This window comes from Hemicordylus capensis, chromosome 1, assembly GCF_027244095.1.
Source record: "Hemicordylus capensis ecotype Gifberg chromosome 1, rHemCap1.1.pri, whole genome shotgun sequence".
In the NCBI taxonomy this organism is placed as follows: Eukaryota; Metazoa; Chordata; class Lepidosauria; order Squamata; family Cordylidae; genus Hemicordylus; species Hemicordylus capensis.
Window position 1 is genome coordinate 127,025,399 of NC_069657.1, and position 14,643 is coordinate 127,040,041.

Below are 14,643 nucleotides of genomic sequence, written 5' to 3' on the forward strand. Positions count from 1 at the left end.
TCAAACACAAACCACCCCCAGAGATATTTTCTTGGCAGCTGCTCCAACAGAGAGCTTTTTAATACATTTTCTTTTCAAACGGGAATGCAGCTTCATTATCCTATCAGTAGTCACCATAGGAAGCAGTTTTGGATCCCTTCCATCCAAAGCCTTTTTAGCTGGAATTTCCTAGAGCCCTGGGTACATAAGTTGACTGTGGGTTCTGAAGCAACCTGGCAAGGACATCAGGTAGGGAAGATCTACTTTTGCATGGATGATCCATTCAAAATTCCTGCATGGATGATCCATTCAAAATTTCCTACATTCCTGGAAAAACTTGCAAAACCAAGTGTCCTAGAGCAGGGATTCTCAATGTTGGGTCCCCAGATGTTATTGTACTTCAGCTCCCATAATCCCCAACCAAAGGCCACTGGAACTGGGGATTATGGGAGTTGAAGTCCAATAACATCTGGGGACCCAATGTTGAGAATCCCTGTCCTAGAGGATGCAAACATTTGTAAAAGTCTTCTTGGGAGAGAGGAACAGGATCATCATCCTCGTTCGCCATAGTTGCCTCAGAAGGTTGGCAGATGTTTTGTTCAGCACCCCTGGGAGAACACTGTTACTATGTAAACTAAGAAGGCTAGAGAAGAACGTATCTCAATGATCTCATATCCAAATTATCCAGCCAGTCTACAAGATCCTACAGAAACTCTAAGTAACATAAAATCAAAATGGCAGAAGGATATCTAATTCAAGGGGCAAAAACAATGATCTCAGCCCAGTGGAGTTCCTCTAACGCAGGGGTTCCCGACAGGGAGTACTAGTATCCCTAGGGCTCTCAGGGGGCACTCAGAACCTCCCTACACTACAGTCATGCTATTTGCTTCCCTTCTGAGAGATCACTGGCTCAAAGCTGATACATCTTGAGAGACATGCCGAAGAGGGGGTGAAGACCCTCCTTCTCTGTTCCTGATTGGCTGGCTACATGTTGAAGCTTAGCATACTCCTCCCCTCAGTCTAACTGATAAAGTGTACAGTCTGACTGATAAAGCATAAGGCTCCAGAAAATTAGCACTGAGTACACTTTACCTTTACTCCCATAGAAATTAATAGGAAAAGTAAACTTGTCCCATTAATTTCAATAAGATTGCTGATGAGTAACTTAGTGTGGATGTGAGCCAATGACTACAGTACCGTCATAACTGTAACATTTAAGTGTGTGTGTGTGTGTGTGTGTGTGTGTGTGTGTGTGTGTGTGTGTGTGTACACACACACACACACACGTCTGTATGGGGTATTTTTGCAACAGAAGGGGTATACTTCCTAAAAAAGGTTGGGAACACCTGCTCTAATGGGAGGATGGCTATAGGCTATGGATCTCTTGACTTCTGTCACAAGAGATGGATCCTTGCCATGGATAGTTTTCTATTGCTACCTGATAGAACTCTAAAGCCAGACGTCATTTTACCATCCAGCTGCTGACCTTCATTAATCCAGAACCTTCAGTAACATGGGTTTCCAATCCATTTAGAGAACACTCAAGCCATCACCATGCAACACTTGCACAATTGAGGGTGACAAAAGAAACCCAGCAGTTCAGGATGTTTTTCTTGCAGGAACAAACCATGAAGGTTCTTCAGCTGATCAGCATCATCAAGGTAAGCACCAGTGTGAGTCTTGTGATAGTGACTGACATACTGTGCAGAGAGCCATAGATGGAAGAGAGAAGCTCCTGCACTTGCAATGCATTCCAAAGCAAACCTGCATTGCTGCAGAGGCAGGGCTGTTCCATACCTATTAAGCACTGCATAAATATCACAGTTGCAATGCATGCTGCTGTGCTCCCATCGGGAATGATCAGGAGCGGAGCCAGGCTGGTGGCGGCCCATGTGCGGCTGCCACCACAGCCCCCTGGCCCTGCCCTCCACATCCGACATCAGATGCACCTGGCTAGCCATGCCCCTGCTGCAGTGCGGGCCGATCTCTCTCCTGAAAGCCTGGCTAGCCATGCACCGTGCTGCAGTGAGGGCCAATCTCTCTCCTAAACGTGGCCACATGGCCCCGTTTGGGAGGGAGATCAATCAGCCCAGCTGCATTGGCAGCAGGACCAGGAGCGGTTCTCCCTGCCTATAAGGCAGGGAGAGTCGCTTTGGCCATGCTGCGAACGCAGCACGGGCTGATTTAGGCTCCAAACGGGGCTGTGCGGCCCCATTTGGGACTGAAATAATGCCCCTGCACCTGATGTCAGATGCGGGGTGTGTATGTGTGTCTGGGGCTGCGTTTGCAGCCCCTGATTGGGTGCAGCCCGGGTTCTTTGAACCCGTTCACCCAATGGTGGCTCTGCCCCTGGGAATGATGGGAGTAGTAGCATCACAACTATGATTATCCTTAGTAGGTACAAAGCAGCTCTGCCTCTGCAGCAGTGTGGGCATGCGCTAGAGTGTATTGCAGTAGCATGGGTGCCTTTCTCTTTGATCTATGATTCTTTGCATGGCTGACATACTGCACAACAGAACAAAGGCAGCTGGAGCCTGCGCTCATGTAAGCTAACTTTCCCTTGCTAGCTGAGCAAAGAGGCACCTTTTAAAAGTTGTGATTTTCTTTATTGAGCAGGGGGAGAGCAATTGGCCCTATAATGGGTGTTGCTCCAGCTTTTCCCTTCTGAGGTATGTCAGCCATTGTTCCTAGGAATGATTGTATCATATATAAACATGGTAGAGATGTGCTGAAATGTGATTCGGCTGTCCCAATGGTGGGCACTTCCAATAAACTTGAGGGCTTTCACAGCGCCTTTAAAGTGGAGGAGAGCAGCTCCATACTTGCTCCTCCACTTGCCGCCACTGCTGCCATTCTGGTGCTCCCCCCCAGTTATGCCCATGCGCTGACAGGCTGCCAGCTGCCCTGTGCAGCACTGGCACGCACATGGCCGCTGCTCAGAGGCCATGTGTGTGGTGGCACTGTGTAGGGGGAACTGGGAGATGCCCTGCCAGCGCAAGGGTCTAGCTGGGGGGAGTGCTGGGATGGCAGCAACGGTGGCGAGCAGAGGAGGAGCAGGTACCGACCTGCTCCTCCTCCACTTTAAAAGTGCTGTGAAAGCACTCAAATATAAAGGGAGGTGCCTGCGATTCAGACAGCCGAATCATGTTTCAGCACATCCATAAAACATGGCTCCATGTACTGGAGTTCTCCTCAGATGTTTCCTGAACTTTCTGATATCTTCTCAGAAACTCATGGAGATAAATTCCATCTCACTAGTACCCAAGCAAGTATTGTGGGCCAACTCTGACATGCTTTGTTTTGGCTTTTGGCAGGCCAATATGCCTTTTTATTATCTGAATAATAAAGAGCAGTAGATCTCTTCATTATCAAAAGTATATGATGGCACCAAAAAACCATTAAATGCTTATGTTACCAATAGGAATTTCTAGTCTAAATAGTTTCAGAAAAGTCATTAAGAGTTGATTCACTTGATGGGTGCAATATCAAGTGATGAGTGCTGCATGTGTGAATGGGCCATTACCAATATAACAGTATTTTCCTGTCATTTCACATTACCTCAAACATATGCTTATTAACACTACAAGTAATCAGATGTAAAGTATTCAAATGTAGCATAATCAGGTGATGTGTATGCATGCCCAGAATCTTACCATAGCAATGCCAACTACACACATGAGAAAGACACTCAACATAAGCAGAGTCTGCTCCGTATAGCGACTAGTTAATCTTCCAATTACTAGGCCTTGGACAACCTAGAAAAGAGGAGAGAACAGAAACAAAGTTGTCAAGTACCCAGACTAAAGTTTAAGCGTAAACCAAAGATAAAATGTAAAATTCAAGATTAAGCATAAGCCAAAGGTTAGTGAAGTTACTGAAGGTTAGTGTCTGCATAGTAAAAAGACTCAGAAATCCAGCACTGTAACTGTGAGGGTGAAAAGCAGCTGAGGGGAGGGGGCATTTTAAGCATGAATATGGCAGGCAGAGAAAAGCACCCCACCACTTTTTCATACCCTAACTGCCCCCTTGGGAAACGAGTGCCATCTGGATGAGAGAACACTTGAAAACCACATACTATATAAGCATTTCTGAGTTATTTGGAAAAAGAAGTAAGGAGAGATCAAGGGCAGTAGCAATCAAAATAGTACTTAAATACACAGATCTTCAGGGAGGTTCTTCTTTAGGGGCTGCCATTTCCCTGTGTGTGCAATTACAGGGCATTTGGTTTAATTTTATTTCACCACCACCACCATCCTAAGGGTGTTTCCCTAGACAGGGAAAGTCTGTTTCCATAGACAAACTTGCTAACGAACTCATTTCCAGTGAGTACTCCTTTCCACTACTATAATTCAAAAGGTAGACGTCCTTGCTAACCAAGCCGTGCAGATGATACACAAAGGATTTTGGGTGCCTTGAGAAACTGCTTGGTTGTTTTCACTTGTTGTTCCCTCACATCTCTGGCATGGAATTCAGTTGCATGAATGTCAGAGGTTCCTACGGCAAAACGTCAGTGATGTCATTACCCTAAACAGGCCAGTTGGATTATGTCAAACCATAAAGAGACCAAGTTTCCCTCTTGCTTGCTTTCATTATTTTGTGAGCTGCCCTTTTTTCTTTCTTTCCCAGTTTCATTTCATTTTTAACATGGAGCACACTTTGGAGGTTCCACGCATCTCTGCTATATAATACCAGTGCAGGAGTAGTTCATTCAGTAATAACAATGGTGAATAACCAAAGGTTTAATCACTCATGACAATGCCTCAATTTTGGGTTATTTTTTTCATTAGCTTTATATATGTCTACATACACTCACCCACATGTATATATTGCTTGTGGGCTGTGTGCGCTCTCTCTCTCTCTCTCTCTGAAGTCTTCATCTAGCAAGATTCTTTTTTTAAACAAATAAAAAGAGGAAAACTGACAGCAACCCACTCGCAGCAAATCCACTTCCCTCCACCACTCATTACACAGCAAAAGGATGCTGTGATATTGCAACTGAAAAGGAGACTAGGGGGATGCATATATCAGGAAGAGACCAAACACAATGAAGGCACACTCTGAGTGACTGTGCACAAGGACTTCCCAGCAGAGCAATACAACCTGCCTGAGGCTGGATGCCAGTGCAGAAGCAAGAGGTCAGATGGCACAGGAAAAGGAGGAAAGTGTGCCTGATGATCACATCACCAGACACCATTGCCCTACATAGAGGTTGTCTGATCAGTGTAATTGCAGAAACAAGAGCACTTTGGGGTTTGTTTCAACCAACATGGGATACATTCTTTGTCCCATACAAAGATTATCTCTGCACAGGGAAAATGTAATGTGAGAAACAGCCTCAAGGCCCTATTGGCCAATTGGCTAGCAAATGCAATTCAATACCGGAAATTCTACAGGCCAAGGCTGTATACTGGGTGGGTGGGGCTCCACAGACATCATCTCCTAATGCATACCCAGACTTGGAGGCTAAGGCTCTGGGTGGATTAGCTTCAGGCAGTGTAATCAACAGGGGAGGGGAAGCCGAAAGACAGATAGGGAGGTCGGAAGATGTAAGGCAGTCCTTTTATTGCCAACAGATCAGCACTGAATCTCCTGATGATGTGAGTCAATTAGGGTGCATGGCTTGTGGCAGGGCCCATAGCAAGAATCCTCTGCAACTTATTCCAGTCCTGATCTTCAGGCTTTAATGAGACCATATATGAACTAACTAGTGACCTATTTGTCAGACTAGTCAACAATCCAGGCCAACTAATCTCCAGTTATCTACTTATGTCAGCTGGAAAGCCACCCATTATTTTAAATGTATTACTTATTAATTTTTATTATTATCTATTTACACACAGTCTACCCGATGTTATTGACTGGGTTTTGTACTTTAATTATTGGGCCCTTTCCAAGGGTCTAGGATAACTAAAGAAAAATTAAAGATAGCGTTGTAGTATTTGTGCTGCTGCAAGTAGTGCGGCCTTCTGTAGTTGATGTGTTGTAATTTTATCAATGCCCAAAGTGCCAAGATGGCTTTCAAGTTCTTTTGGTACTGCACCAAGGGCACCAACAACTATTGGCACCACTATTGTTTTCTTTTTCCAGAGCCCATCAATTTCAATCTGAAGGTCCTTGTATTTAGTTATTTTCTCCAATTGTTTTTTGTCGACTTGTCTATACCCTGGGATTGCAATATCAATTATCAGAACCCGATTCTTCTCAATGACTGTCAGATCCAGTGTATTGTGCGCTAAATGCCTATCAGTTTGTATTCTAAAATCCCAAAGGATTTTTGCCTCCTCACTTTCTATGATCTTCTCAATCGGATGATTCCACCAATTCTTGCTTGTTGGCAATTTGTAATTCTTGAAAAAGTTACAGTGGATCATCACAGCAACTTTATTGTGTCTTTCCTTATAATCAGTCTGTGTGGTTTTCTTACAGCATACAAGGTTAACCGCCTAGAGATGAAAGTTTGAGCAGTATATAAGTTACTTAATCAATCAATCAATCAATCAATCAATCAAATAAATAAATAAGGTGCTCAACCATCTCATCCGCTTCCTTGCATAACTGACACATTATTCTTATTGTTGTTTACACAGTCAGACAGGTGTTATTGACTGCTTTGTTTTATCCAGACATCGAGTCCTTCCCAAGGTATAATCAATGTTGTTGCTGTTATCCTCTCTAATAAAACGCTTGGTGTCCGTGCCTTCCTCGGCGGTTCTGGGCATGCGCGGAGCGAGGCACGACCGCCAGCACCCGGCGGCCATGTTGGAGAAGAAGCCGGGAAGAGGCGGCGAGGGAAACAGCGGGGCCAGAAGCGGCCGCTGCGAAGATAGGAAAGAGGCGGAGGGGAAAGAGGCGGCGGGGGAAGCCGGCCGAGGTGGTGGCGGAGCCACCGCCGAGGCCTGGCGTCGCCGCTAAAGCCGGGCGGGGGGGGGGAACTTTGGGGCCCGACTTCCCCACACTAGAGCCCGACATCCCCGCACACACACCCCCACATGAACAAGGGCCAACATGGCCCAGGAAAATGCCTCCGCGGCTACTGCCGCCAACCGCCCTCCCAGGAGCCCGATCCCGCCTTCCCCGCTCCCCCACACATGAACAAAGGCCAACATGGCCCAGGAAAATGCCTCTGCGGCCGCCGCCGCCAACCACCCACCCAGCTGCCCGAGATCTCCTTACCCAAAGAAGAACCAACCCCGACGACCGAGGAAAAAGGAGCTCACGAAAAGAGCTCCTCTCTCGGCAAAGACACTGCCCAGACTGCCGCTGGGCGTCCTTTACGCCCAATGCAACAGTCCGGGAAGAGGCTTGGCCGAGAAATGAGCTCTGCTTGCGAGCTTCTTTCTCCGTCGCATTCAAAACAGTGAGTAAAGTTGCCGGGGGGGGGGGGGAGCGCAAGACTCTTCTGGGCAGGGGAGAGGGGGAAGGGGGGAGGGCAAGTGGGGGAGGGGGGAGGGCAAGAGGGACTGGGGCAGGGAGGAGGACAATAGGGAGTGGGGGGAGGGCAAGAGGGAGTGGGGCAGGGAGGAGGAGGGAGGGCCAAGAGGGAGTGGGTCAGGGTGGAGGGGCAAGAGGGAGTGGGGGAGGGCAGGAGGGAGTTGGCCAAGAGGGAGTGGGTCAGGGGGGAGGGGGAGGGCAAGAGGGAATGGGGCAGGGAGGAGGGCAATAGGGAGTGGGGGAGGGGGGAGGGCAAGAGGGAGTAGGGCAGGGGGAGGGCAAGAAGGAGTGGGGCAGGGGGGAAGAGGGAGGGCCAAGAGGGAGTGGGGCAGGGTGGAAGGGCAAGAGGGAGTGGGGCATGGGGAGGGGAGAGGGCAAGAGGGAGTGGGACAGGGGGGAGGAGGAAGGGCAAGAGGGAGTGGGTCAGGGGGGAGGGGGGAGGGCAAGAGGGAGTGGGGCAGGAGGAGGGGAAAGGGCAAGAGGGGGAAGGGCAAGAGGGAGTTAGGCAGGGGGAGGGGGAAGGGAAGGGCAAGAGGGAGCGGGGTGGCAGGAGGGACTGGGGCAGGAGGCTGACAGGAAGGGGAGGGTGCGAGCGGGGTGGGAGGGGGAGGAAGAGAGGCCAGAGTGTGGGGCAGGAGGGAGGGTGGGACAGGAGAGACAAACAAACACACACAAAAAGAAAAAAAAGAAAAAAAAGATGAAGAACACATAAAGGGGGGTAAAAAGGCTAGCGCCCGTTATTATAACGGGCTTAAAAATACTAGTTATAGATATTGTCGCAGAATATAGGCTGTTCCCAGTAAAGTTGCTTTTTTTAATTGGCCAATGGTGATTCCTGTGGCCCCTATAGTGTTGAGGTGCTCTTCAAGTTGTTTTGGAATTGCACCTAGGGCACCAATTACCACTGGGATTATTTTGGTCTTCTTCTGCCACAGCCTTTCAATTTCAATTTGTAGATCTTATGTATTTTGTGATTTATTCTATTTCTTTTTCTTCTATTCTGCTATCCCCTGGTATTGCTATGTCGATTATTTTAACTTGTTTTTCTTTCTTCTCAACTACAGTTGTATCTGGTGTATTGTGTGGCAGATGTTTCTCTGTTTTTAGTAGGAAGTCCCACAACATTTTTGCATCTTCATTTTCTACAACTTTTTCAATTGTATGGTCCCACCAATTTTTGGCTACAGGTAGCTTGTATTTTTTGCAGATGTTCCAGTGTATCATCCCTGCTACTTTGTCATGCCTTTGTTTGTAGTCAGTCTGTGCGATCTTTTTACAACAGCTGATTAGGTGGTCCACGGTATCATCTGCTTCTTTACAAAGGCAGCACTTGCTGTTTGTTGTTGATTTTTCGACTTTTGCTCTTATTGTATTTGTTCTTGGTGCCTATTCTTATGCAGCCAGTATTAAACCCTCTGTTTCTTTCTTCAAGTTGCCATTCTTAAGCCATTGCCAGGTCTTGGTGATGTCTGATTTTCCACTTATATTGTGCAAATATTGAGCATGCAGTGGCTTATTTTTCCATTTTTTTTGCTCGGTTCTTGACTTGTTCTTTTTAGTAAGCCTGCTTTGTTTCATTGGTGTTGAATAGTTTCTCATTATTGACCATTTTAAGTGCATCTTCTTCACTGTCTTTTATATATTCTGCAAGGCCTCTTTTCCCTCGTCTACTGTTTGATGGACTTGCAGCATTCCTCTTCCACCTGAGCTGCGAGGGAGGTATAGCCTATCGACATCACTGTGGGGGTGCAGAGCATGATTGATGGTCATTATTTTCCTGGTCCTACGATCTAGCGTCTCTAGCTCTGCCTGGGTCCAGTCTATTATTCCTGCAGTGTATCTGATAACAGGTATAGCCCAGGTGTTTATTGCTTGTATGGTGTTCCTGCCATTGAGTTTGGACTTTAGGATTTTTCTAACTCTCCTGATGTATTCACTTCCAATTTTTCTTTTAACTTCAGTGTGTGCAATGTTATCAGCCTGGAGAATGCCCAAGTATTTGTAATGTTCTTTCTCTTCCAGGTTCTTGATCTTTCTTCCATTAGGCAGTTCTATTCCTTCTGTTTTTGTTATTTTCCCTCTGTTCATTATTAATGCAGCACACTTGTCTAGTCCAAACTCCATTGCTATATTGCAGTGTTTAGCAGTGATTCGATTTCTGACTGGGACTTTCCATACAACTTCAGATCGTTGTTGTTGTTGTTGTTGTTGTTGTTAGATGCACAGTCTAATGGACTAAGGCTCTAGGGCTCAATGTGGAACTGCAGCACAGCCATAAGGTAAGCCTCAAACTCTTTTAAACCCCCCATGGCTGTGGAAGCAGCATTGCTGCATTTATCCCTATTCATGACGGTGGGGATAAATATGGTAACACTGTTTCCACAGCTGCCAGGTTTTAAAAGCATTTGTTTCCACAGACAAATGCTGTATGTGTGGAGAATGGAGGCACACAGGGCTTGCCAGAAGGCTCTTGTGTGGGTGTTGTACCTGGATACAGCATCCGTAGTTAATAATTAGTGATCAGGGCTAAAGATGAAACAGACTTTTAAAGATCTTTTCCTTATTCCTAAGAAGAACATGTTTCCATGATTGCATTTAGAGTCAAGTTATCTTAACTGCATCACACTTATGCTGAATGTAGTTAGTCACATATTACAATTGCCACAGATGTGGCAAAAAAGAATCCCACAAGCATGTGTCAGTGGGAATGAATGATTAAAACACACACACTCTACCTATCTACCTCTGAACAACCATACTGGCACTCTTGATAAGGGGCAAATGGGAAATTTCCAGAGGTAATATGGCTACATAGGGTTCTTGTTTAGGCAGGGCTCTTGTGATTTTTAGTGTGAGCCCACTTTTATAGCTGTGGGCTCGCACTAGGTGCTTCTGCTGGGTCTCCCCCTCTAGCCACCTATGGTGCATCCTCTGCCATTGCCAAGAATCTCTCAACCCTCAGGAATGGCTTTTCAGTGGCCTCAGGGGGCTGCCGTGAGGAGGAGAGGCCTGGCAAAAGGGACCTAATACTCTGACACTAGCACTGCTCTATGTGCTGCCCAAGAAACGCAACTGGATACCAAAAATATGCAATCCCTCAACACTGTATCTAAAAGCAAAAAATGTGACCAATTGGATTCTGCTTGGTATATTCCTGTTAAAGGCACAGGGGCCCTGTTAGCTGCCTTGAAATAATATATAAGACATAAATACGCCAAATAGACAGAACAAAAAAGGTGACAACCCTAACCACAAAGGGGAAGTGGTCAACTTCCTCTCACTGCTCTTTAGCCATCACCTTAGACAGATTACAGGTTCTTATTCAAATTGCTTGACCTGGGAAGAGGAAGGGAGATAGTCAGGTGAGAGTGCTGCAGAATAATTATTGTGTAACACCCAAACCTTGGCCTGTGGCCACTGCAGTGTAATTCTATGCCATTATAATGGGGTGATACTGAATAATGGCCATCGGTAATCAGGCTCCACAGGTTCTGATGCAATCTCAGCCTCTGGAACCTTCATTAGCACAATGTTACAAGAAATTTGTGGTTCCTTTCCATGAAGGGTGGATAAGCAGCATCACGTTTAATGCTATCAAACACCTCTTTAAAAGCCAACAGTCACTAGCATTTTGCAACTTTCCACACCACCTGGTGAGTCCTCAAATTGCTGCTAGAAAGGCCAGTTACTGCTGGACAGAACAGCCAACTCACATGAATCATGGCTGTTCACCCAACAGGTATTATATGAAGGGGTGGAGACTCTACCAGGCTCCAGGCATTTTATGAGTATAGTCACTGACTCAGCGGCGGTTCATTTCATATACAGGATTAGATATTCTGTGTCACCAGCTTTCCCTGTGATCCATATAAGGAGATCAGAAATGTGGAGCCTTTTCAAACTTAAAGGATCCTTGGGAACTCAACTTCTGTGATGATGTTGAAATTTTTCTGCCAGCAATCTCTGGCTGTTTCCTGTTTGCAAGTGCACTTGGGGATAAATGTCCTGACAAAGTACAGTACATCATAATACTCAGGGTACTATGAAACCAACAGTTTTTAGTTTTTAGCTTTTAAAATAACTCTTAATTTGAAATTTTCTTTTTTAAAAATTATAATTTTAAATATGGTTTTAGCTTAACTAAATGTGGTATTTTAACTTAACTTGTTTAATTTTATTCATCTTATTTCACACTGTATGTTTTATTAATGTGAGCTGCCCTGAACAGTAGTGTACTGGAGGGGCGGGGTATAAATATTTTAAATAAATAAAGAAAATAACAGGAATGAAAAACCCAAACTGCATGCAGACGCACTTGCAAACATGAGTGGGTGCAGATAATTTGGCTGTAATGTAGCTCTGCTTCCACTGTCCTTTTCTCCTAAAACAACACATGAACACCCTCCAAACTGAAACCTGATTTCTTCTTTCCTCCCACTCCCGCATGTTCCAGGTGGGCTGTCTGCTTTCTTTGCTTTGTTTTTCACACACACACATTTTTTCATGGCTATCTGATAAAATGTATATTCAGTCTTTAATGGAAAAATCAAACCCTTTTTAGTATATTTGAAAAACTTCGTTTGCTAATGCAGACTGCCTGCTTTCTAGGCAAATTCCTCCCTTCAACCTTTGCCTATGAAGACAAGAACCAGACACTTGCTGCAGACAATGGCTGACATGAGGAGAGAAATTATTCAGAGTAGTGCCAAATTAAAGAACCAAGGTGGGGGAAGGCAGAGGTGGCGGGAATAGCTCCCTCCCTGAGCCCACTTTCAGGACCGGGCTGCACAATTACCTAGGTGTGCTCCTGCCAGCACTGGGCAAATCACAGCACTGCAGAATGAGAATGGTTTCCTCCACTTAGTGCCAGGGAATTGTGCAGATTATTCAACTTAATGAAAGCCAAGGAGCACAGTGAAAAATGGGACTACAACTAAATGTATAGAGGACTCAACTAATGACAACGGGCACCGCAACCAGCCTCAGAACTGATAATGAAGACATTGAAGTGGTGGATAGCTTCTGTCTTTTAGGATCGACTATCAACAGTAAAGGATGCAGCAGTCAAGAAATACGCCGCAGACTAGCACTTGGTAGGGTTGCAATGAAGGCCGTGGAAAGGATATTTAGATGCCGTGACGTGTCTACAGCTACAAAGATTAGAAACATTCAGATCCTGGTTTTTCCCGTGACACTCTATGGATGCAAAAGCTGGACTTTGAAGAAGCAAGATAGAAAAAGTATTGACGCTTTGGAACTTTGGTGCTGGAGGAAACTTTTGAGGATACTATGGACAGCCAGAAAAACAAACAAATGGATCATAGAACAAATCAATCAAGAATTTTCACTTGAGGCACAAATGACCATAATAAAACTATCATACTTTGGACATATTATGCGAAAACTCAGGTCCCTTGAAAAGTCCATAATGCTGGGAAAAGTCAAAGGAAAGAGAAGAAGAGGATGACCAGCTGCAAGGTGGAAGGACTCGATTATGACAGCAAAGAATGCACCACTGAGAGTCCTTAAAGGCCAACTTGAAGACAGATCATCCTGGAGAGAATCTAGCTATGTGGTCACTAAGAGTCGGCACTGACTTGATGGCACTCACTCACTCACTCACTCACTCAATTAATTCAACTTTGGCTGAAGCTTCACACAGACCCAATAAACAATGAAGAACCCTGAATTAGAAAGTGCTTAATTTCCCCTTTTAATTTTCCCCTTGAACTCTTGCACCATCATGGAAGGCATGAACAGAAGGTTGGGAAGTGTAGCCCTTTCTAGGGCTTTCCTCTGACAGCTCTTCAGAGAGGGCTTCAGCTCTCTTAAAGGCTCTCCCAGGACTGAGAAAAGTGCTGTACTGGAGGTTAGCATAGTGAGAAATGGTTCCCACATTGAAGATGTTTTGCCAAAGTGGCCCCAAATAGTGATAATCACCGGCCTAACTAGTGGCTACAAGCAGATATTGAAAGCACTTCTGGAAGTGAGTACTTTTCTTTCAAAACTGTGGATCTGGAGACTTTGCTTGTCTGTGGTGTAAGAAGCCAGCCGCCCACCTTGTTCAGGCTTCCATATTGTGAAGCGCTTAGGTTCCACTGAGACTTTGCTCCAGTCCAGAGACAACATGCAGCAGTCTTCCTGGAGCCCCTCTCTCCCATACTGTGCTTGCCTTTGTTTGTAATATGACCTTCTTTGAAGTAGTGTGAACAGAAAGCTCTCTTTACCTTCACAGGAATCGGTTCTGTCATCAATACACAAAAGAGGAAGGAAATAGTTTGCAAGTGACATAAGAAGAGCCGCCCATGGCTATGTACACAAGCTGCAGGTGAAACAACTTTGTCTTTGTCTCCTTTTAAAGACAGATAAGGCTCTGAATCTGCAGTGGAAATATTTAATTGGAAACTCCCAACAAATACATTCTAAGAATGAAATCTGTCTTTCTTCCCTTCATGCACCATTAACAATGGCTACTGTGCCTTAAATCCAGGTGATATTTTCAAATGTGAAGGTAGAAAAATACACAGTGGAGATAAACTTTAATCTCCTTTTGGGAAGGAAGCCAGCCTTGGGAGGTAGCTTGAAAGCAGTTATTAATAGATAATCTAATATCACTTTTTTCACACACACATCTCCATATGCTATAGCCATAAAAACTCTAGAGGTATGCAACAGTTTGCAAGCTGAAGACCCCTTTGAAAAGATTTGTGATGAACAAGCAACTGAATAACGTAACAATCTGAAATAAAGTAATAAATAACTCACTTTCCATAATAATAACAGCATTCACAGAATTAATACAGTATGAATCCAAAGAGCACAACACAGAAACCAGAAATGCCAGAGGGATTGGATATTTACCACTTGTCAACCCCTTACAGTGGATATTAGTCAACATTGCTCTTCAATGTCAGTGATACATCTAACATCATTTGGGGACCATCCCTTTGGTTTTGGAATTTGGCCATAAGGATTGAGAGAGAGAGAGAGAGAGAGAGAGAGAGAGAGAGAGAGAGAGAGAGAGAGAGAGAGAGAGAGAGACTAGTAGGCGTGGCCTGTTGACTGGGCAAAGTCATTTTATGAAGATTACACTTATAGGATAGTTCAATAAATTATATCTATGTAACAGAATGTTTTATTAATGTGGCTACAAAAGGGAAGCAAACAAACTGTTTGAAATTGGTAGGATTTCGACTTCAAACATTATTCATTTTATTATATAATTAATGGCCA

At 45.0% G+C, this 14,643-nt stretch overlaps 1 protein-coding gene across 2 annotated transcripts in view; it reads right to left on the reverse strand.

Annotated features, from left to right (window-relative positions):
* The window catches only part of SLC22A18 (solute carrier family 22 member 18), a 158,754-nt gene that overhangs the window by 18,067 nt on the left and 126,044 nt on the right, over positions 1-14,643 (reverse strand). For both annotated transcript variants that reach the window (XM_053285223.1, XM_053285224.1), the window contains exon 9: positions 3,633-3,734. In XM_053285223.1, coding sequence (XP_053141198.1) covers positions 3,633-3,734 — 102 coding nt within the window. The remainder of the gene's footprint in view (positions 1-3,632; positions 3,735-14,643) is intronic.